This window comes from Vombatus ursinus, unplaced genomic scaffold (assembly GCF_900497805.2).
Source record: "Vombatus ursinus unplaced genomic scaffold, bare-nosed wombat genome assembly UNPS02014909.1, whole genome shotgun sequence".
Taxonomy (NCBI): domain Eukaryota; kingdom Metazoa; phylum Chordata; class Mammalia; order Diprotodontia; family Vombatidae; genus Vombatus; species Vombatus ursinus.
In genome coordinates, this window is record NW_020954687.1 from 5,119,657 (window position 1) to 5,145,207 (window position 25,551).

At 35.8% G+C, this 25,551-nt stretch overlaps 1 protein-coding gene across 6 annotated transcripts in view; it reads right to left on the reverse strand.

The window, feature by feature from the left end:
• The window catches only part of PTPRC (protein tyrosine phosphatase, receptor type C), a 136,297-nt gene that overhangs the window by 14,595 nt on the left and 96,151 nt on the right, over positions 1-25,551 (reverse strand). For all 6 annotated transcript variants that reach the window (XM_027843402.1, XM_027843400.1, XM_027843398.1 and 3 more), the window contains 14 exons: positions 23,411-23,519; positions 23,083-23,117; positions 22,109-22,218; positions 21,110-21,200; positions 20,697-20,773; positions 18,733-18,769; positions 16,668-16,765; positions 13,337-13,462; positions 10,982-11,139; positions 10,624-10,759; positions 9,792-9,941; positions 7,116-7,206; positions 4,941-5,074; positions 17-151 (listed from right to left, as the gene is read on the reverse strand). In XM_027843402.1, the coding sequence (XP_027699203.1) occupies positions 17-151; positions 4,941-5,074; positions 7,116-7,206; positions 9,792-9,941; positions 10,624-10,759; positions 10,982-11,139; positions 13,337-13,462; positions 16,668-16,765; positions 18,733-18,769; positions 20,697-20,773; positions 21,110-21,200; positions 22,109-22,218; positions 23,083-23,117; positions 23,411-23,519 (1,487 nt within the window). The remainder of the gene's footprint in view (positions 1-16; positions 152-4,940; positions 5,075-7,115; positions 7,207-9,791; positions 9,942-10,623; positions 10,760-10,981; positions 11,140-13,336; positions 13,463-16,667; positions 16,766-18,732; positions 18,770-20,696; positions 20,774-21,109; positions 21,201-22,108; positions 22,219-23,082; positions 23,118-23,410; positions 23,520-25,551) is intronic.

Sequence of the window (25,551 nt, forward strand, 5' to 3'; positions counted from 1 at the left end):
GAGGCAGAGGACAAACCTGCTCCCCATCTTTCAGCTCTGTCAGCATTACAATAACTTTGACTTTTCTTTGAAAAACCATTTGCCAGAAGTCAGCAATTGTCTCCTTTAGTGGCCCTTGGGTGGCAATCATCACTTCAGGTTTCCAGTAGGTCTAAAAAAAAACCCACAGTATCCTTGGTTAATACTAAATAAAGACATATTCTTTAAAATAAGCAATTGGTAATATAATTAATTGATACAAACAATATGATGTCAAGAGAATGATGGTATGAGGAAAATTTTAAAGACACTGATTTGATTTTACTTTAGAGGGCAATACATTCTCCCTAACATTGATTACAACAGTTAAGCCATATCTGGCATATGGATAGAATTGTTCAATTCCTTTCTTCCTCCTTATGGTCCTTCCTCCAACCTTCCTTCCTCCCTCCCTCTCTTCCATCTTTCCTTCCTTCACTGGGTCTTCTCATCTCACCAAGGATGGATGAGCAGGAGCTACTTACAGGACTGATCCCACTTCTGGTCAACATGGGTTCTTTGACCTACTCTGTTTCCAGCCTATTCTGGCTTGTCTCCCCATAGGCAGTCCAGTACCCCCCTTTCACCTTCCTATCCACACTTAGTGGCTTACCTTATTGATTCCAGATGTAGTTAGAACAGTTTGTAGCTCACTGAAGCTTAGATCTCCTGAGCTTAAGAGATCATAAGAATCAGCATCCCTGGTAGCTGGATTTATAGGTTTGTACCACCCTGCCCAACCCAGTAATTTTCTTTATAGCAAGCAGGGTGACTGGTGAAGACTGAGGAAATATTTCAGATGAGCTTCCAGTATAGGTAGCTGGATCTAAAATTCCCCAGAATGATTTCAGTCCTTTTCTCCACTGGGGAGCTACAGCATTCAATACTCAAAAACTGATTGAACTCAGTAATAACTCTCACCTTTTAAAATTGACTTATTAGAAACAACACTTAAAATCATTATAAAAACCAAATATGGTTAATAACTACATTTAATTTAATCCCCTTCGAATCATAAAGCATAAAACTAGTTTCCCATTCCCACCAAATCTCCATTGTTTCCTTGCCTATTCTTTCTCACACATCTTCCCTTATGTTACTAGTAGTGTATATTACATTCTTTCTCTGCTTTTTATTTTTGTTGTTTGTGTTGATTTTTCCTTGATGAAACTCTTGACTTCTAACAATAATAAATAGTAACAAAACCTTCATTGAATTCATTCTGTAAAGTTTGATCAAAATATACAGAAGTGATTTTGGGTTCTTAATGACTTTGCCCAGAGAGTATAAAGGCTGGAGTGTCCTAGTAGGTTGGAAAGGCATTAAGGATGGACCCATTGATGGACTGTTTGTCTATCATCAGAAGAATAGCTTGGATGAGTTAAATCACTTTCTTCTCTAAAATATTGGCTTACATGGGTGAAAATGAATTTTTTTTTTTAGTGAGGCAATTGGGGTTAAGTGACTTGCCCAAGGTCACACAGCTAGTACGTGTCAAGTGTTTGGTCTGAGGCCGAATTTGAACTCTGGTCCTCCTGACTTCAGGGCTGGTGCTCTATCCACTGCGCTACCTGGCTGCCCCAAAGATGAATTTTTCAACCACAGAAACTAAAGAAGACTTTCACCAGCTGGTCCTATTTAATACACCATGAGTGATCTGCAAATGCTGATTTAAGGAAAGATGACTAAATCATGTTCTGGGCCAAGTCTAGCTCAGACCAGACTGGTGATTCAGGCTCATGGCTGCAACTCAGTGAAACCCTGATGAACCATAAAATGCAATAAAAATAATTTTACTTATAATAGTGGATTTAAGAGAATATAATTACTACAAATAGACAGTGTTCTCCCCCAGATTCCTCATTCATCAGAGGAGCAATTTGGAGTCAGACAGACTCAGCAGGGAAGTGGAATTCTGCTAAATCTCCTGGGGACCAATTCCTCATAGGTTGGCCTCTTTATGCCTCATGTAACAAGGATGCTGCACCAATAGTTCATGCCCCACCAAATCTCTAGTATAGCCTTCTTGCTTCCTTAAAGGGAAACCATCTCAGTCTATGAAAAACAAATGATGTTTCTTCCTGTGAACCACCTCGGGTGATAAATTAAAATGAGATGTTTCTTTGAGTCCAAGAGCCCCACAAAACCATGTAAATCAAGAGGTTCAAATTTGAGTCCACTTCAAAAATGCCCATGCCCAAGCTATCAAAGGCATGTGTATCAGAAAAGCTACCTTATAATCAAAATATGTCACATTGAAGAAACAGTGTTTTCTTTTCTGTAGATTCAAAGGTGAAGTTGGCAGATATGCCTGGGCAAAGTAGTGGAGCAGTACTCAAAGCTAATGCCCCCTCCAAAAAAAAAAAAAGCTTGTCAAGTTCTTGCTGCAAGTGCTCAAAAGATTCAGAATGTAATGCAGAACTTAAGTAAGGGTTGGGATGTAAATTCTCTCATCAATGAGCATATTTAGGTCAACAAGACTTCTACAATATGAAGGTGTACTTAAAGGGCTTCTGGCCAAATTAATTTATGCATGAGTTCCCTTGTCATATTGAGATGATACTTAACAGAAAAGGAATCCCTCAACCAAAGAAGAGGGTGCCCCAAAGAAAAAGATATATCAAAAGAAACTAAAGAAACAAAAACTCATAGACCAGGAATATTCATGACATTTACGTGCAAATAAAAGTGAAATTAAAACATTTGTTTTATTAGAGCAAAGGAATTTTTTTAAAATAAAAAACTAATATTTCTACCAAAAAGTTTCAGGCCCACTGGGTGAAAACATTTTAGCTAAATCATTTCAAACTTGAATTCCTAAAATCTACTTTTATTTGCAATTTCTGCTACATGGGACAGGAAAAGAGATAATGATAGAATAATAAGAAAGCTGACCTTGGAGCCAGGAAGGTCCAGGTTAAAGGCTTACCTCTGACACATAATGGCTGACTGACCTTGGGGAAGTCAAAAATTTCTCAGTGCTCTAGATATCTCACTAAGCCTAATTACAGAGAAGGTCCTGATCTATATTGGAAGAAAGAAATTCCTCAATGGGGAGTTTCTTGCAGCAATGAAATCACAGGCCTGATCTCTATCCCTATTTTATGTTCACATACCTTATAAGGTAATATGATTGACGTGGTAATATACATAATTTGCCTGAAAATTTCAAAACAAAATGTGTTGCTTTTCTCCTCATTCTAATTAGAATTGTTTTCCTTCTGTGTGTGTGCGTGTGTGCGTGTGTGTGTGTGTGTGTGTGTGTGTGTGTGTACGTGCACGTGTGAGTGTTTCTTCAGGTGATTTTTGCCTTTTTTGTTTTTGTTCTGGACCTGTGCTTTCATTGTTTTGGATAATTCCTCCACTGAGGAAAGATTAGGAACTCTTCCACAATTAAGAGCCTGAAGAAGTTGTCTGGGGTACCTAGAGGTTAAGGGACTTGCTCATGACCAGTCAGTATATGTCTAAGCAGGATCTGAACCCAAGTCTTCTAAACACTTCACTTATTATTGTTGTTCAGTCATGTCTGATTCTTCGTGACCTAATTTGGGGATTTCTTGGCAAAGATACTGGAGTGATTTGTCAATTCCTTCTCTAGCTCATTTTACAGGTGAGGAAACTGAGACAAACAGGGTCAAGTGACTTGCCCAGGGTCACACAGCTAGTACGTGTCTGAGGCCAGATTTGAACTCAGGATGATGAATCTTCCTGACTCCAGGCCAGCATTCTATCTAGTACACCACTTAGCTGCCCTTAACACTACACTACTATATAATGTACCATAATCTTGAAGTGCTTAAAAATTAAAAAAACACCAAATCCTATCAATTTGTCCTTTCCCCATCACAGTATGATGATGATGATGATGATGATGATGATGATGATGATGATAACAACTAGCATTTATATAGCACCTACTCTGTGCCAGGCACTATACTAAACACTTACAAATATTACCTCATTCGATCCTCTCACAGCCTGGGGAGGTAGGTGCTGTTATTATCTCCATTTTATAGTTGAGGAAACTAAGGCAAACGTTGGTTAGGTGACTTGCCCAGGGTCACACAGATAAGTGGATGAAGCAGATTTGAATCCAGGTTTTCCTGACCCCAGGCAGAGTGCTTTATCCACTATGCCACATGCTTTTCGCACCTTGTTCTTCTCATTGAGGTACATTTCCCTTCATAATTTATGTTAAGATTCTGAAAATCATATAGATTCTCTTCACTCTAGCAGTGCTCAATATGATTAGAGCTAGATAGGAAAACCTGTAGAGCTTCATTCCCTCAAGCTAAAGAACAACTTTTTATATAAAATCAAGGTAAGGAAAGAAATCTTTTGAATAGTGTCTGGGGTGGAAGGGAGGGGTATTTTTTAGAATGAGGACAACATATAACTACATAGATTTTGGTTTCAATTAATAGTGAAATAAAAAGATTAACTAAATTTTTAAGTGGTTGAGCAGCTAGGTGGTGCTAGAGCACTGGACTTGAAATCAGGAAGACTCATCTTTATGAGTTCAAATCCAATCTCAAGGCATTTATTAGCTGTGCGACCTTGGGCAAATCACTTAACCCTCTTTGGCTCAGTTTCTTCATCTGGAAAAATGACCTGGAGAAGAAAAAAAGGCAAACCATTCCAGTATCTTTGCCAAGAAAATCCCAAAAGAGATCATGAAGAGTTGGATGTGACTGAACAACAACAAGAAAACTTCAAAGTGACATGTTGTTTCCTAATATAACACATAAGGTTGGTTAACCTCATTATTTCATCCTAAATGGCTTCAACAAATATTCTGATAACATGCTGATACACTTGAAAATATGTGTGTGCTAGAATTGTGGCACATTTAAAATATTTGTTTTAAATATCAAATATTTAAATATATTTTCAATATTTAAATAAGTACTTAAAATACGTACTGTTATGAAAGAAGCATTGATGTATTTGCTTGGCTCATCAGTGTCACTATCATCATCAGATGATTCTTCTGAATCATGTTCACTCTCTTTGCTGGTCTCCAATTCATGTTTCAGAAGCACTCTGTTAAAGTCATCTATGTAATACAAAATAGGCAGATGTGTTATTGTTGTGCTCAGGGCCCCAAGACCCTCTTTGCCAATAAGCATCTGAAATGTGGAAATAATTAGTGCAGAGATACATAGCAAACATTTAAGATATTGACTTCTATAGCACTACAACATGAGAAGCCATATTTCATTGGTCATTAATTATTTAAAAATCATAATGTACCCTAAAAATTGACTAAGATAGGGACAAAACATCACATTTTACATCATGCCAAGAAATAGACACTATTCTCTATAAAACTGACTAATGGAATTCCAGAGTCTTTCAACCTTAAAACACACTTTTGGGCTTTGCTTCAGTGGTTATTCTACTTCATTCTTTTTACAAATTTATAGCTAAAAGGGACAATGGAGATTATTGAGTTCAAAGCCCCTCCCATAGTTTACAGATAAGGAAGCATGATCACAGAAAGTTTAAGTGACTTGTCCAGGGTCACCCAGCTAGTAAGTGTCTCAATATCTAAATAAATATTAGATCATCTTCTTGAGTCAAGTCCCATGCTCTATCCACTATACTACAGTTTCTCCTCTTCTTAAATAAAATATTTTTACAAATTTGAAACTGAACTTTTTGTCAATTATATGGCTAACTAAACAATTAAATAATTATATTTTATGTTCCTAATATGTGCCTTTAACCAGCCCTTCTAGCTATCAGATCATATATTAAATTAATATTTACTTTTAACAAATTATTAAAGATTTCTTTCATATTCCCATGACATAAATTAGTAAATTATTAATTTCCCCCCATTTCCTACTAGATTTATCTGGTCCTAGGCCTGCCAATGCTTTTGTTTCTTTGTCTCCCCTCCCTTGTTCCCTTTTCCAGCTCTGTAAGCACAAATTAATACTGCTCCTGGAAAGGGCACATCAATCAACTCTTCTATATCTCCACTCTCCATCCCCATGATTTCCCAAATAAAAATATTCCTACCTGACTGCCACTCCTCTATACCATGTTTTCCCTTGTTAAAATGCAAACTTTTTGAAGGCAGAAAGTGTCTCACCTTTGTATTTTTATCCTCAGTACTTAGCATAGTGCTTAGCAGATAATAAATAGCAAATATACATATATATATGCTATTAGTTAGCTTTTATTCCCATGCAACTCAAATTAATATGTATTATTTTGGTCAAATATTTTCTTCTTAATTTTTTATGACCCTACTTCTAGTCACCTAGAGCACTAGTTGGAGTGCTGGGCCTGAAGTCATGAAGATTCATCTTAGTGATTTCAAATCTGGCGTCAGACACTTACTAGCTGTGTGACCCCGGGCAAGTCACCTACCCTGTTTGCTTCAGTTTCCTCATATGTAAAATGAGCTGGAGAAGGAAATGGCAAACCACTCCAGTATCCTTACCAAGAAACTCCCAAATGAGGTCATGAAAAGTCAGATGCTACTGGAAAATGACTGAACAATATCAAATAATATATAAAGAATCCTCCAGTGGTTTCTCATTACCCAAAATGGAGGAAAAAAGAGGGGGCTAGGATGGATCGAGGATTAGATTTTCTCTGTATTTTACAAGAAACTGTATTTTACAAAGAACTCAACAACTGAAAGAAACTGGATAAGTGGGGCTAGACCTTTTGCTCTAAACTGCCTTGCAATTCACCTCTTCTTGTGAGTCAACAAACACTGATTAAGTGCTTATTATGGGCTAGGAAGGTTCTAAGTGCTGGGAATACAAGGAAGAAGAAAAAAAATCTGTACCCTCTTGGAGCTGCTCCCTTCTTCAGTGAATGGTAATTTCAAAATCATACCATTGCTAACAGCCAGCTAGTCCACTGAGACTAGCTTCAATTTAAAAAAAACCTCTTAACTTCAAAATGAATTGCTATAAAAGAACATATTTACCTTGAGGTGAAGTGATGCTATCAAAGAGCTGACTCTAAAAAAATCTTTTATTCCTAGAATGAATCCAGACAATCTGAGCATCAAGTCAATAGTGTATATATGTAACATTAGTTTTGAAAAGGATAGACATTAAGAAAATACTCACATGGAATAATCTTGGAATTCCTATTTTTGCTTTTATTTTCTTCTTGATTTCCAGTGTGCTGGGACCTCCAGTTCCTATATGAGGGAAGTCTCTGAAAAAAAGACAAAGAAAATATATACATTTGGGAATATCTATTGATCCCAAAATTTATTAGAAAATCTATTTCTGCAATACAGTTATCCCTTCCACATCATGGAGGTTAGGGATGTGGTATCCCCTTGATCTGGAAAATTCTCGTAAAAATTTTTGGCCCTCCCTCTGTACCAGGGAGGAAGTCTGAATTATTATGGTATTAAGAGATAAAATATGTTGATATTTTACAATACATATATTTTATGCATTTCTTAGTTTCTAAACTTTTCTTCTGTGTCATATACTGGCCTTCTTGTGTCATCTGTGGCTTCAGCAAAACCCCCAAAAAATTCCCATTCGATTTCTTATGCCAACCCACAATACATCAAAACCATGATGGGGAAAGTTGTGATGAGGAAGTTGTGGTGGGGAAGTTGTGATGAGTATATGAAGCTAATCTAGGAAAATTTAGATTGGGCAGATCTAATGGAATCTTTATGTAACACCTCTAAGATTATTGTGTATATATGTGTGTGTTTCTGTCTTCCTCCGAAAAAGTTCCCTGTTAAGTTCTTGATCATGTAGCCATTCTCTTGAGAGGGAAGTGAAAGAAGTGAGGACTTCTACAGTGTTTTACTCTGCTTTTCCTACTCAAGAGATAGTGGCCAGGGTCAAGGTGGTATTTTATCCCCCATTTATGAATAAGAAATATAGAGATTTTATTTCATGGTTTAGCATCAAGATAGTACTTTTAAACATTGAAGTACTTGGGATAACTTTCCCAGTTTGAGGAGCTCTCTGAGATAAATAGTACTAATCTGTGATAGTCTGTCTTTCCTCTAGAAATGTTCTTTCTTCTTCCCTTAATATAGTAAGCTCCTTGAGGGCAGATATTGTTTGAGTTTGATATTTATATGTTCAGTGCTTATCATAATGTCATAATAGTAGGTACTTAATAAATACTTCTTGATTGGTTGTCTCTTCTGAAAACTTCCATACCCTATACTTGTTTTTGCTTTGTAGTATACCCCTGTCATCATATGTGGGAAATAAATTGGACACACCTGAGTGAGAATTCACCACCTGGCTATAAAACCTTTGACTTTCACTGCCTCCCCAAGCTGCCCTTTGTGTGAAGGAGACAGACATCCAAAGATACCTCATACTAGGAAGAAAAGCAGAGAGCTTGGCAAAACCTGTGTGTGCCAAGTTCAAGGGTAGACCCACATCTCTCCTTCTGCCAGGAACAGCAAACCACTACCCTCATTAAAAGTCTGGTGATCCCTCCTGGGGACAGGATGGCTCCCACTCCAGCCACTGAGATACAAATGTATCCTGTCTTTCCTTGGCCCTTCCCCTAGGGATCTTATCTGAGGCTTTGGACCTTCCTTTGTGTGAGTTCAGATGAATCATAATGAATGACTATTTCTTTATACATTACTGGCCTGCCTGACTTTTGTGAAAATTTCCTCCAAAGCTCCAAATTGCTGCTATGGATTGGGGCAGTGCTATATAAATGTGAACTATCATTATTGTTACTGTTATTCTTATATAGCTAGGTGGCACAGAGGAGCGCAGGACTTGGAGCCTAAAAGGCTTGATTTAGAATGCTGCCTCATGGGGGCAGCTAGGTGGTACAGTGGATAGAGCATCGGCCCTGGAGTCAGGAGGACCTGAGTTCAAATCTGGCCTCAGACACATGATATTCACTAGCTGTGTGACCCTGGGCAAGTCATTTAACCCCTATTGCCTCACAAAAAAAAAATAGAATCCTGCCTCAGTTATTTTGTAGCTATATGACCAGTGACCAGTCACTACCTCTTAGCTTCAATTTCCTCATCTGTAAAATGGGGATAATAATGGAACCCCCTTCACAGGGTGGTTTGTGAGGAACAAATGTGAAAACTTATGTAAAGCACTTTGTCAAACTTAAAGAGCTCTATAAATGCTGGCTATCAGTATTATTATGACATTCCTATACATATTATATGTGTGCATACATATACCCATGTCTGTATATATTCACATATAGACATACATGTGTCTCTCTCTGTATATATGTATATGAACATAAATAAAATTTTTAAGTGCCTACTATGTGCCAGGTATTGTGACAAGTGTTGGGGACACAAAAAGAGATAAAAGACTGTTGTTGATCTCAAGAAGCTTACAATCTAAATGGAGAGACAACATGCAAACATATGTATGTGTACACACACAAAACAAGCTATATACAGAATAAATAGGAAATAGCAGAGATAAAGCATTAGAATTAAGAGCAATTGGAGAAAGCTTCCTATATAAGGTAAGATTTCAGTTGAAACTTAAAGGAAGCATAGAATGGCACTCTTTATGTGTGTATTTGTATATTGGTACCTCGATACGTTATTCAACTTGTGTCTGTCTGCCAGAGATGCTCAAATTTCCTGAGAAGCAACAAAGTTCTGACAAGAGACAAATATATGCAACTTCCTTAAAGTGAGAGATGGAATACAGGGATTAAGATTGGCATTTGACCAGCTAGTTGAAATGTGACATGACTATTTTGACCCATAATCCTTTATTGGATGTCAGGGTGGTGTATAGTATGATCATTATATTTACCTGGAATTCTGCCTCCAGTGGGGAAGGCTCACTGGGTGGATCCTTCTTTTTCATGTTATTTAGATAGGAATGTAACTCTAGCATGCCCACTTCAGTTTCTCCAAACTGATTATACTCCACCAAAGCCTGATGGATCAGGATGTACTGTGCCTGATGTTTCAAAGACAATATAAGTAGTTAATACATATTTGTTTATATGTTTGCTCATACATACACATTTATGACACATATTGTTCAAACATTATAGAAATATTAGTAAAATAGTAACCCCTTATAGTTCTGCTGATACTATTCCAAATAAATGTGCTAAATCTGATGCTGCTTAAAATTAGTCATACCATAGACATATGAGATTGCTATTCATTTACTAGTATATCTGCTTAGAAAAAGAGATTCTATTTAGTACAGCCTACATTTTATATTCTACTCATCCTTCCTCCAAGTTTTTGGAATATGTTTACAGGAATGTGATTTACAGATAAATCTGTCCACAATCTCTTGGGTTACACCATTCTGATTTGCTGAAGACAACTGTGGAACTGATTGAAGTGTAGAGAAAATAACATCCTCCTCAAAATTTTGGTGGCATCTAGCCACAAGTTGAGTATATCATACAGAGCAGATACTTAATAAATGGTTTTGAATCAATGATGGATTGAATGGCATCCAAGCAGATTGCTGTAAACCGTGATTTGTGCTGTGACTTCCAAAGAATCTGAAAGATAAACACTTTCAACCTCTTGCAGCCTTGAAGACTATTTTTGAGATCCTCCTATGTTCACATTAATCCTAGCAAAAATATTTGCATCATCATTAAATACTGAAAACATACCTCCACTTGAACCATTAGACATCTCTGTCGCCGAAGCTTAACAACATAGCCATAAACATCCACTTGGTTTTCAGCCTCTAGTCCTTCCAGCATAGCATCAATTCCAATGTAGGTACCTGTACGGCCAACACCAGCACTGAAAAAAGTGGGAAAACATGAAAACTTCCAGGCGACAATAATGACTTCAGAGTGATACTAAAGGGAAAAGAATTGGAGTTTACAGCATGAAAAAGAATACAATTTTCTCATTGTTGATTTTCTTCCTCACTTAGTCATTTTTAAAGGAGAAAGCCATATACGTGTTTTAAGATGTTGAGTTCTGGGTGGCCATCTGGTGACCATTCCTGGAGTCACTTACCTGCAATGGACAACAATGGGACCGCTGAAAAAGTTGCTGAAGGCATTAACTCTTCGACGCAACTTGAGGAGCAAGTGAGGATCATCTGGGACCCCATGGTCAGGCCAACTGGTGAACTGAATGTGTGTCACGTCTCTTCCAGTTGTTTTCTCCCTTTTCTAATCAAGACAAGGTATTTTTATTGAGATAATTTTTCTTAAAGAAAATTTTACCTATATAAATAATAGAAAGGGGAAAGAAATATATGTATATATATATATTTAGATAGATAGATAAAGCTATAGGTATCACTATTGATAGGCAAAGAGACAAGAAGGATATAGAGTTTGAAATATTTAAATCTTCATACAAATGTAAAACATTTAGTTATAGGATACAGAAATTCCTTTAATTTTTCTGGCATAATCTGTTTTCTACATAGTGATTGGGTAATGAAACATACTCAAGAGTAACATGAATTTACTTGTTAAGTGGAGCTACAAAGCCTAAAGAATTTTCATACTGTCATGCCAAAGAAAAGGTAAAAATTTTATGAAATATACTGATATTTATCACTTCTCTAAATATTGTTGCCTTGTAGGCCAGTGAATGGGTCTATTTAGCATATAAGAATCAGATTCCTCTGAACATGCAACTATTTACTCCCTAAGAGGTAAGCTGCCTCTTGATGATTAGTGAGGACATTTGAAAACACCCACTTGAGACGCAATAATGTAGAGCTGAGGCAAATCAGCCTCTGATTACTCCTCAGTTTTGTCTTGATTTCTGCATAACCATTAGTGGATGCAGGAAAAGTGTCAATTTTATACCCAGGTATGAATTCAGATATCTTTTGATTGACAGGACACAGTATTGGAGAGAGAGAGAGAGACAGAGATAAAGACACAGGGACTGAGAGACACAGAGAGACACAGAGAGAGAGATGAGGAAGAAGAAGAAGAAGAAGAAGAAGAAGAAGAAGAGGAAGAAGAGGAAGAAGAAGAAGAAAGAAAGAAAGAAAGAAAGAAAGAAAGAAAGAAAGAAAGAAAGAAAGAAAGAGAAAGAAAGAAAGTAATTGTCATTGCTTGTTAGTAGGTGACTACTAAAACATTCCAAAGCATACTCAAATATACTGAATCTAATAATAATAATACTAAAACATGCAATGCGATTGCATGCTAATAGTTTTTGCCCATAGCTATTTATTGCGTAACTTAGCTGTGAGCCATCAAATATGAAATTTAACCAACAAAAACCTTTAGAAGAGTCCTAATCATGCATTTCTTTATGATCCACTGGCTTTGATTCACAATGAAATAAAGAAATGAAAGCCTTAGATGTAGTAAGCCAAAGGGCTTCTTTTTGGGAGGAAGATTCTCTGCATATCATAAGAAGCAATTTCAGGCAACACAAAGTACTTCTACAAATTAAACTCTATAAAATTTTCAGCTGCTGCATTTAGCTTTCTGCCTTCGCCTCTTGCCTTCCAAGATGTATTCTCCTTGAAAGCAGGGGCCATTTTTATGTTTTTCTTTGTATACCCAGAGCTTAGCACAGTGCCTCTGGCACACAATAAGCGTTTAGTTAATGTGTGTTGACTATTTTTCCATCCTAAATCTATCTCTTCCTTCCCTGAAAAGTCATATCTAGAATTTTTTACACTGAGACTCATTGGCATAAAAATGCCTTAAATTCATTGGGAGGTGGAGGAATCACAGAGACATGCAGCAAAGACCTGGGTTGGTAAAAGACTATTGAGGAAATTGGGTAAGGGGAGAGGGAGGTGACCTGAGCCTTAGAGTTCACTTGGATAGCATATGTTGGAGAAGCAGAGAGAAGCACTTTTGTTAGTTTTCTGGTTTAATTAATTATTCTTGCTAAGTAGGTGCTCAGGTCAGTTGTTTTTATACTGCTGCCATTATTCTTTAAATTTGACATCCTGAGACAAAGCTCCACTTGCCCCTCCTATCAAGCTCTTCATCCTTGAACTCTAATTACTTTGTAAAGGTTGAACATAAATTAGTACTTTATATCTTTACATGGGCTCTTCCATAATTGTTCATACTGTTTTCCTCCCAAAAGAGTACAAATTCCTGAGGGCATAAATGATGGCTTTTTCTTCCTCCTTTGAACATCCTAGCTATATAAATATTCATAAATTCATAGACAGGTGCTTCTTTGATCAGTGGTTCAATATGACTCTGCCCTCTTGTGAAACTACACTAACAAGGTATCCTAGCCCACCCATTGTTTATAAAGGCTGGGAAAATATAGTCCCAACCCAAATATTTTATTTTCCTTAAGCACAACTAATACTCAGTAGCAGCCTTTCCCCCCAAATGATTGACAAATGTTATGCAACAGAAATTAACTTACATTTGTAACATTCAGTTTCTGAACAATGTAGTCTGGACACACTTTGTGCTCATGTATCTTTACAATAACATCTCCATAAATGTGAGTGCCCTCTTCCATTGTTGGCCAGTATTCTGCACACTTGTTCTATAAACATCAAAGTTATCAAATAAATACATTTTTTTCTTAATAACTTTCTTCTTCAGTTAACAAAGCTTTAAATTGAGATTCCTAAAACTCAAGTATTATTATGTTACAAGTCACTTACCCACCACTCATATAGCTTCAATAACTCCCTACTGATTCTAGAATAAAACACAAAATCCTCAGCCTGACTTGTAAAACTCTCCATAATATGATTCCCACTTACCTCTCCTCTCTTAGGTAGAATCATAGATTTAGCTCTGTATGGGAACTTAAAAATCATTTATCTTAATTGTTTCACTTTGTAGATGAGCCAACAAATTCAGAGAGGTGACTTCTCCTGAGTTACATAGCTACAAAGTAGCAGAAGTAGGAATTTGAACTCAGGTCCTCTGATTAAAAAAATCCCGCTTGATTTTTCTCAACACTATGTGGCCCCATTTCATATTACTCTCCTGCACACAGTCATGGCCTGCAAGCTCTTTCTCATATATAATATCCTTCTTCTCATCCTTGTGTTTTTGAACAGGCCTTCTTCTATGTCTGAAAAGCACCTACTCCTCATCTCTATCCTGCCCTTCAGAGATTTCTATGCCAGCTCCAACAGGAGCTCTCACCCCATCCCACAACAGTTGTAAGTTCTTCCTACCTCTTGAAATTACTTTGATTTAATTTTGAATTTATGTGTTTTTATGCTTACTGCATTCCCTATTCCCCTCTCCCTCCAAAAAAAATAAGAATGTATACTCCTTGAGGGCAGGCTCTATTCAATAACACACAAAACAGGTATTTAGTAAAAGTATGTTGAATTGAATTTTTATTCCTATATAATTTTAATCCAGTTAAGTATTTACATAACCTTTTTTTTTTGTCTTTTTTAGGCAGTTGGGGTTAAGTGACTTGCCCAGAGTCACACAGCTAGTAGGTGTCAAGTGTTTGGTTGGAGGCCGAATTTGAACTCAGGTCCTCCTGACTTCAGGGTCGGTGCTCTATCCACTGCATCACCTAGCTGCCCCTACATAACCTTTTAAAAACATTTCTATACATTAACCTGTGGTCTTTGAGGGTTATTCTATGACAGAGTTTGATTAAACAAATCAATGGAACCTCATTTCCCTCTCCAAGGTTTATTCATTATTGTTGCTCCCATATCTTTCTATCTCTTATTATTCAATACAGGGATGCTTTTCAACAGGAGTGTTTGTATTAAAATGGGATCATAGGGAGAGAAAGAAGTAGCTGTTACCATAAATGGATGATTCACTAATGGAATAATTTCAGGCATTGATAAAGAATACATGTAGGGGTAAGGAACCTGCCTCATACCTGAAATCATACCTCCTAGTTACTATCTACTCTGCTTAAGTCTGTCCTTGGTTGCATAATTAATTTTGTAAAACATCATAATGAAGTAGGTGAGATGGTAACTTACTCAACATATCCTACTATTGAAAGGAAAATAGTAAAAGAATGGAGTTCTAATAAATAGAAAAATTTAAATAGAAAAAAATTAGTTATACATGCTAAAATGTCGTATACAAAAAGGAAGCACTTAAATTTTACATACATGCATACATACACACACACACACACACACACACACACACACACATATATATATATATATATATACTCAATATATGTGATAGTTTAGCTCTTAATGATAATATTAACCATGCATAGCTCTGGGTTTTGTTCCAGAGCTCTGATCTCAGAGCTGTAAGGACTTACAGAAAGGGAACTTTCTTCACTGATTCATAAAGATAAATCTGTACTCAGAGTAGAGAGAGTTTACTGGGGGCATAAATGGATTAAATATTTTGCTCATTATCACTCAGCAATTATGTGTCAGAGGCAGGACTCGAATCCAGGTCTTTTTTCATGATTTTAAGGCTTTATCATGATCACATACATACATACATGTCTACATAATAGACCAGACCTGTGATTTCACTGTTGTCTCTTAGAACATTTGACTTCCTTGAAGACTCAGCTCAAATGCTACTTTTTATATGAAGACTTTCAGGATCATTCCAAATGCTAGTGCCTTCCCTACCCAAATTAACTTTTTTTTTTCATTTTGTATGTATTATATTTATACTTATATAAATAAGTGGTGGTCCTCCAAAGGAAAGTAAGCTCCTTGAGAGAAGGGACTGTTTTACCTTCGTATTTGTACAATTGGTGCTTAATGCATGAATCATCTTATTCCAACATAGATTTCCTCTGAAACTTAAAGTCTTTAAAATTCATTCATTCATTGATATACTCATCCATCCATGTGTTCATTCATATATATATTAATCTATCCATCCAACCATCTATTCATTCATTCACTTATTCGGTTATATATTCATTCATCCATCTATTCATTCATTAATTCTTTTATATATTTATCCATAGGTTCATTTACCCATTTATTCTTTTTTTTTAGTTAGTTTGTTTTTAAGTGTATTTCTCTCTATCTTGCCTAGGCTGGGACTACTCATGGGCTTTATCCTACTCTTATCAACATGGGAATTTGGACCTTCTACAACATTTGTGATCTGGGCTGGTTTATTCCTGTTTAGGCAACCAGGTGACATCCTGCTCCTGGAGGTTCACCATATTAATGTTACACTTAGAGTGGACATCCAATTGGCATAGCCCATGGTAGCTCAGAACCCCTAGCTCAGGAGATTCACCAGCCTCAGACTCCTTGGTAGATGGAATTACAGGAATATATCACCACTCCTAGCTGTAACTTTCAAAATGTACTTCCAGAGAAGGAAACTCTTTCTACCAATGCATGTCAGTGCCTTCTCTCTAACTTAAATTTTTAGAAAATTGCCTAGAGCACTGAGACAGTCACCACTTTACTCAGGGGCGTACAGCCACTATGTGTCAGATATGGGCCTAGAACCCAGTTCTTGGCTTTGAGGGCAGCTCTCTATCAATTATATAACATTGTGTCTCTGGAGGTAGATACTACAGATATTATTATCCTCATTTTAAATAAAAGGAAACCAAGGTACAGAGAGTATCAGTGGTTTTCTCAGGGCCACAGAGCTAGTCAGCCTAAGAGGTGGGATTCAAAATCGTGTCCTCCTGCCTCTAGGGTCAGTATACTCTCTACTCTACCATGCCGCCTCATCTTGGTCAGTGTCCTTCCCCACAAGATCTCTCCTCTCATCCACTCCCAGATCCCATAACATTATGAAGCTCTCACCCGGTTTCCTTCTTCACAGCGAGTCACCATGACAATAATAGTTACTTTCTGTTCCCAGATCATCCTCCAGAAATCATCAACAGTTTCTTCTCTGGGACCTAGTAGGTAAAGACGCATTGACTGATAAGGTTTTCCCATCCCGTCTAGTGATGATTGATGATGGTGAGAATTGGTATAGTGCTTCAAGGTTTGCAAAGCACTTTGCATGTGGTATATAATTTGATCCTCATAACAACCCTGGGAGGTAGGCTAGTAAGTCATGTTATGTTTTATGTTATGTTATGTTATGTTATATTATGTTATGTTATGTTATGTTACATTACGTTATGTTATGTTACATTACTTTATGTTATGTTATGCCATGCCATACCATACCATATTATACCATACCATACCATACCATATTATGTTATAGTATGGTATAGTATAGTATATATTGTGTTGTGTTATGCTATGCTATGCTATGCTATGCTATATTATATTGTATTGTATTGTATTGTATTATGTTATGTTATATTATGTTATGTTACATTGTTATATTATGTTGTGTTGTGTTACGTTATGTTATATTATATACAACATAATATATAACATAATATATCATATCATATTATATCATATCATATCATATCATATCATATTATATTATATTATATTATATTATATTATATTATATTATATTATGCATTATCCCCATTCTACAGAACTTGTCTGAGACAGACAGAGGTTAAATGACTTGCCCAGGATCACGCAGTTAGTAAGTGTGTGAGGTAAGATTTTAGGTCAGGTCTTCTTGGCTGCAGTCGCAGGACTCAAAGCATTGTACCACCTAGCCATTCGTTAAGACACCAAGGCTTCTACAGGATGTTGCCATTTGCCCTGCCACTGTTTATGTTCTCTGTTTCAGAAACAGAAACAGCCCAGACTGGGCCTCCAGAGACCACCCCTATATTCCCTGGAGGGAGGGCCCTTAATCAACCAAATTAACTGAGTGCCAATTATGTACTGGGTACTGCACTGTATGAGGGCATAGAACCACCACAACAAAACAGTCCCAGTCCTCAAGAAGTTCATGCACCATTGAGGATCAGACAGATATCATCTACATTTCTAAGAATATATAAAATAATAGGAATATAAATTGGGACTGGCCCTGTGATTTCATTGATATAAAGAACTTGCAGGTCAGGAAGCCCCCACTAACAAAGCAGACTGGCATTCTCTGCAATTTAGTCTTTAAAATGTGCCAAGGGCTCTGAGACATTGAAAACCTAAAAGCATAAGTGTTGTTGTTGTTGTTGTTGTTGTTGTTGTTGTTGTGCACTTGTATCTGACTCTTTGTGACCCCATCTGGAGTTTTCTTGACAATGATACTAGAGTGATTTGCCATTTCTTTCTCTAGCTTATTTTACAGATGAGGAAGGAAGATTCTTCCTGACTCCAGGCCTAGCATTCTATCCACTGTACCACCTGGCTACCCTAAAAATGTAAGTACATGCTAATTTTAGGGGAGATGCACTAACAGCTGAGTATCTGGGAGATTGGGAAAGGGCTTATATAGAAAGTGATGCATGAGCCAAGCTTTAAAGGAAATTTTGTAGCTCTACTCTGTATCTGAACCATCCTGATTGATGTTAGTGAGTTAAAACACCTCAATTTGCCATACCTAGCCAATCACAGACTTTCCCTCTAGTAGTCTCCAAGGACATCAAAGCCTATTCAGTGCCAACATCATGCCTTGCTTGTGCATGAACTCTCCCCCAGGACCACCAGCCTTCTATCTCCTGATCATTGCTCTGGTCACAATAACCGAATCAATACCGTCGTTGCTACCAGAAAAGAAATGACAACCTACTGCCCTGTGGTTCCACTCACAATCTATATCTGTCTATCAGAATATAAGCTTCTTGAGGGCAGGACTGTGCCATCTTTATTTCTGGATCCCCAGAACTTAGCACAGTGCTTGGCACATAATAGATACTTAATACCCACATGTTGACTGATCTCCAAAAAAATTCAATATGTAAAACTAGAAAAGAAAAGGAATGAAAGATGATGAGATTACCTTGTGCAGCAATATATTTCCTTGGCTCTTTGAAACCCTGTTCAAAACATGCATAACTTAATTAGCTTTCAACAATAATCGCAGGATTAGTAGCAATAACATTAATATTAATTGACATTTTTAGAACACTTATATAACCTTAAAGTTTGGAAAGCTCTGTACATCTCATTTGAACCTCCTAACAACTGTAGGATATAGATGCTACAGGGTCATAATCCTCATTTTTCAAATAAGGAAACTGAGACTCAGAATAATTAAGCAATTTGTAGTATATACAAAAGGCAGAATTTAAACACATTCTATTGTGAACATATTTCCTTGGAATTGCAATAGAAGAGATAGAAGGTCACTTTGAACATTCCAAATCCACATTATGAATTTTTTGGATATTTTCAAATTAGGGAATTTTTCAAAGTAATAACCAAAAAGTTTAATTTTTATTTGAAAATGACATTTGTAGCCAGGGTGTATTTTGACTCTACATCATCCATCATGAAAATCAGAGCTTAAAGCTGATCTAAGATATCATCTTTATTTACCTCTGGCATATAAAACTATCCCTCCAAACTGAATACCTGACCTAGTTGAATTCTCAAGCTCAAATACCTCATCCTTTCAATACCAAGGTCTTGAAGTAGCCTGTTTAATGCCATTGTGTGAATTTCTGAACTTCTTAAATAAATAGCTAAATAGTTAAATACTGGACTCTTATTTTAATTTGATTTACCCTACACATTCTACAGAATGTGGAATTTACCAAATTTACCAAAATTACTAATGTCTTCCTTGTCACCAAATTCAACATTCTGAGCAAAGAAACCCAAGCATGAACTGTGACACATCTCAGTCCTTCATTTCCAAACCATAACAATTCTTCCTACATGAGATCTACCATATTCTCACTGCTCTCTGCCTCTTTACCACCACCACCTTACTCTACATAGTAGAATCAAAGAATTAGAACTGGAAGCAGCCTTAAAGTTCATCTCAGCTAACCCTTTTATTTCTTTAGATATTTAATCATTGCCTGGATCATTACATGTAACTTCCTAATATCAGATTTCATGTGTTCAATTAGTTATTAATTAGGTAAATATTTGTTCAGCACATAATCACTATTGAGCACAACTTCCTCCTCCCCCAAACACACAGATGCCCAAATCCATTTCCTTCGCTGCTGATGCCAAAGTACTGTCTATGCTATTTGTTTGGATTTTTATGCTGCCTAGAATAATTTTTTCCTTCCTGTCCCTCATGCCATAAAAGTGGTCTCCCCATCAATAGTAATCAAACAGTATATAAATGTCTGCCTCCATGGAGTCTTCCCTACTAAATTAGAGAAGAGATAGCATTTCTTTCAACCTGACAACCCAGTATAGGCATGACATACCTATAGAATCTTCTCAACTATGAATTTCAAATTACCTTCCACAAATAAAATGCACTTACTTCTGAGCTATGTATTATGTTTATATGTATGTGTATGTACATATATATATGTGCATATATATTTATACATATAAAACACACATACCTTATTGTACTTCTCTATGGTTCTCCGTATATCCTGCTAATATACCTACACTGATTTAGTTTTTTTTTCTTTATCTTTAAATCCTTGAAGGCAGAGCCTGCATCTATGTTAACTTTGTTACCTTTCAAAAATACACATAGGCAAGTATTTTTTAATAATGTAGATGCTCACTCTACATAATCCCATAAAGAATTCTTATAGATGCATAAATATAGGTTTCCACACAATGTATCTAATTTATTACAAATTCTATATTAGTGGAATTCAAATGCATGACATTTTTTGGAATATAATTAGAACTGTCACAACAATATTAAATTAATTTTCTGCAAGTATCCTTATGATAAGTAAAAGGAAAAGGGAAGATATTCATTACAATTCTCTGAAATGGCAAAGAGAAATAGGCAGCTGGGATATTGTTTCAACTTACATCCACATAACTTGCATTTATATAGTCTGATCCAGTATCTCCATTTATCTCAGAGAGTTCAACACGATTATAATCATCTGATTATGGTTAAAAAGAAAGAAAAGAAAAACAATCATGAAATAATAAACCACCATGTGGTGTACATAGATTTTTTTGTTTGTTTTCTTGATATTTATGTTTCATTAGTGTGCAAATCTCTATCCACTAAAATGGACAGGCAACTCATTTTATACCTTTTGGAAGCTAAAGAACTTAGAAAGTTTCCAGGGGTGCTGAATGGTTAAATGATTTACCCAGGGTCACACAGCCAACATGTAGCAGATACAAGACCTGAACCCAGATCCATCTGACTCCAGGGCTAGTCATAATCACTACATTACACTGCCTCTCAGGCTAAGTAAGCAAGTACTTACAGGGAAGGATGTCAATGTAACGGTTTTTGTTCTGGTTAAAGGGTTTGCGTGCATCTTTACTTGAAAACTTGCTGAATATCCGCGGAATGCTCTGAAAGACATAATGTTCCTTCATCTCATAACATATTCAAATAACTTCTATCAGTGACAATTGTCCTCCTGCCTAAATGAGTAGCACAATGGCAAGTTTCTCATTAAACCAGACTATAGAAAGATTTACAAATAACTTGTTTTAAGATGCTGAAGTTTTCATTTAAGGAATCACCTTGGGAGTGAGTGCCGTAACAGAAAAAGTTAGGAAATAAAATGAACTTAAAATTTCATTTCATACTTCATTTTAAAAAACAGATAAATAGTACATATTGAATGAATTTACATATATACATTACATATATTTATATATATTTGTGTCTCTTGGTAGTCATCTCTAGGGTGGGGGAAGGGAGTAGGAAAGAAAAAAAGAAAAAAATACATAACTTTATTATATATTTAAAAGGAATAGCGAGTTGTACATAATGGATTTGCAGTTTCATGTGCAATCATCTTCTATATTATACTATGGTATGGAAATGCTTGTTTTATTCCATAAATTAAAAATAAAGTAAATAAACGTGAAAAAAGGAATTAAGGAAAAAAATTCATTTGATTATTTAAATACTCCTCACAGCTAGTACCTTCTATCTGTAAATTATCTCCAGTCTATCTTGTATTTATCTTTTTTGTACGCAGTTTTTTGCATCTTGTCTTTCCCATTAGACTGAGATCCTTGAAAATAAGGACTGTCTTCTTACTTTCTTATCCTCAGCATTTAGCTGGCTCATAGTAGGCACAGAATAACTGCTTGTTAACTGATTATGCATTATGGAATTTCCAAAACAACCAAGTACAGTTTATTCCATAGTATCTAATATCAAGGCAAGTGTGACTTAACATGTTTAATACTGAATTATTCTAATACCTTATAGAGATTTTTTGGGTTGCATTTTAAAAGACACATACCTGAAATTCAGCCAGAAAAAGTCTTCCCTCATCAGCAATCTTCCTCTTATATGTTTCCAGTAACATCTCCGCAGGGATGGGCTCCACATTCATTATCTGTTTTTCATCATCTTTAAATGAAAGTTTTTGAAAAATTCAAAGTCATTTTATATGTGTACTTCTAGACAGTATGCTTCAGCATTTTACTAAAGGCATTAACTAAGGAATGAAGCAGATCGACTAATGAATAAAAACACTGAAATTAACTGCAAAGATCTTGTGTCCATTCTTGTTGTCCTGGAGATCACTGTCCAGTTTTTCTGTGCCTTTCCATTTTCTAACGATAGTGCCTAGTTCTTGAAATCTATCTCTTACTCTAAAATGAATTCTTTCTTTAATGGAAAAGAGAAGCTGAAGGATATATATAGAAAAAGAAAAAGTCATTTTGTCCCTGAACAGGAAGTAATTTTATGTCACTCTAAACTTTCTATTATGCAGGCCTGATCATGTCACCCCCCTGCTTAAAAAACTTGGGTGAATTTCTGTTGCATTTCGAAGAAATTGCAAATCTTTTTTTTCCTGTCATTCCCAGCCCTTTAGTGACTGACTCCAACCTTCTTTTCCAATCTTATTTCCAATCTTTTCAATCTTATTTCACATGACTCCCCATTGCATGAACTAACATCTAGCCAAACTGCACAATTCTCTTTTTCCTGTTTTCCCCTCGGGACCTTTCTTTCTGCTATTGCCTACTTATGGAATACTCTACCTTTCTCCCTCACACATGCATGTTTACATATTGCCTGTCTTTCAAGGCCTAATTTGTTAATGAGTGAGAGGGTAAATTAAATTATTATCATAAATTTCTACTGTACCTCAAAGGCCACCTTAAAGGCACATCATTTGTATTGGCAAACAACGTTGTTAATTTAATGATAATTAACAAAGATACTTAGAAAAATTATTTTCTTGTAGCAAAAATTTTAAGAACTTACCTCTTTGAACAAGTCCTATCTGTTCATCTGGACTACTGTAAAAATAAGAGATAGTAGATTATAGCGTAATACTAGGTAGTTATCATTATTATCTTGTGATCTTCCAATTCGTAAGATTCTAGTCAACTCAAATTATTCTTCCTATAATTATCTATACATAATTACCTGTTAAGATATGTTCTTAGCTCTACTGGAATATGTCTATTTCAACCTGCTTGGTCAACCCACACCTAGCCGATAGCTTGCTGACAACTCACATCTTGTGGAGTCATGATTTTTGATTAACAAGCCTAGCTGTATTTTTCCCATCTGAAGAGAAATTGCTTACCTTGATCTTTTTTTGTGCAGATCATAGATCTTATAAAGAACAACTAGTAAGGCTATTGATGTCACAATAATCAAAAATATCAGAAACATGATCAGTGCACGGGAATTATCTATAAAGTAAAAATAATAAATGAAGTTAGAAAGTTTAATTAATAAAATATTTCTGTGAAATATCTTTAAAATACATTTTAAGAATTCTAACATTTCCTATACAGTCCTCATATTTAATGTTGTATCAACTGAAGCCACCTGAAAAAAAATCACAAAATTAAAAATATTCATTAATAAGACAAAAGTAGTATAAGCACCTGAGTACATAGCCTTTATATATAAACAATGCCTACATGTGTGCAAATAACGGAGTATATAAAATTTTTTTGTAATGTTAGTTCAAGTCAAGCTACACATTCATTAAGTAGCGATTAAGTGCAAGGTATTGTACTCCATACAAGGCTCACAGAAAAGAAAAATGGCACAATCCCTGCCCTAAAAGAGTATGCTATCTAGTAAAATAATGACTGGCATTATTTTTATAAATCAAACTGAATTATAATCTTAATTTACTTCTAAAAAATAGAATGTTTTTAGAATGCCTCAAAGCCTCTCACCTGTCTTAACATCTATTTTTTTTTTTGAGGAATCCTAGAATTACACGGCTAGAAGAGACATATAACTTGGTTATTATTTCAACAGGTAGGAAGGAATATACCTGGGGCTGACTTAAGGCATAGAAGAAATAGATGACTTTATATAGTGTGATGTCAGAAGCTTCAGGGATTGGGCAGACATTTTTCCCCATTTCCAACAAGTCTTCCGGCCCCCTAATATCTCTAGTCTCTTTACCAGGGAAGCATTTGAATACCATAGTACAAAATATACATAAATTATATACATGTGGATAAGGAATATGATTTCTTTGGTATAGGGAACTCCTGAATAAGGAAACCCTCTCTACCAACATTGGTTAGCACTTTCTCTCAAATTGATGGTCAAAGAGCATTGACTAGGACGCAGAGAGACTAAGTGATTTTCTAGGGCTATAAACACAGTATGTGCTATTAGAGGGACTTGAACCCAGGTCATTCTGAATCTGAAGCTAATTCTCTCTCTTTATTATGCAATGCTTTTCTTCTTCTTCCCACTGGAATCTATCAGCCCAATAACTTCAATTCTTAATTCAATTCAATGGTATTTCATGTACATGAGTGGCCCTGTTGTTTTTGGGAAGAGAACTAAGAAAGGTCATAGGAACTTCAACTTGTCATATCTTTAGCCTATACCTACATGTTGCATCCTATCATCTTTTGCCTTGGTATTTTCATATTATGAGGATTAACTATTTCTTTATATTAATTTTAAGGATAAAGATTCCCTTGAGATGCATTTTAAAAAATAATTCTTCCAATTACTATTTGTAATAATTATAATAATAATAATAATAACAACAATAACATTTGTAAAATGCTTTAAAGTTTCCAAAATTTTTTACAAATATTATCTCATTTGATCCTTATAACAACTCTGGGAGGTAGGTGCTATTACTACCCTCCACATAACAGATGGGGAAACCATAACAGACATCTCTTCATTCATAGATGACTGTTGTCCCATGACTGTGCTATCCTAGATAAGTTTAAAGGGGAAATATCATCATGTTTACTGTTACGGATACATTTTTCTTTTCTTGCCCAAAACAATCTTGAAAACTACCATTAATTCTGAGAGGGGATTTAATCTATATCACTTGGAGGGATACCCAGAGGGACAAAGACTTATCATATTGTTCTATTATTTCATAGAATCTCCCAATTAGAAGGGATGACAAAGGCCATCTTGACCAAGCCAAGCTGGTCCAGAATCCCCACCATGAAAAGCCTAATGTTGTGAATAATCTCAGAAGTATATTTTCCTTTCCATTAAACATCCCTTCACTTTCAATTGTATGCTAATGGGCATACTTATACACCCAACTAAATATACATAATAAAGATATGACATTGTGAAGAAAGTTCCATTTTGAAAAATAAAATTTGCAAGGTTAAAAACATGGATATATCTCTTTAAAATGTGAAAATATACATTTTTAACAGCACATTATAAACAATAGTACCAGTTAACTACATTTAATAGTTTTATATGTAC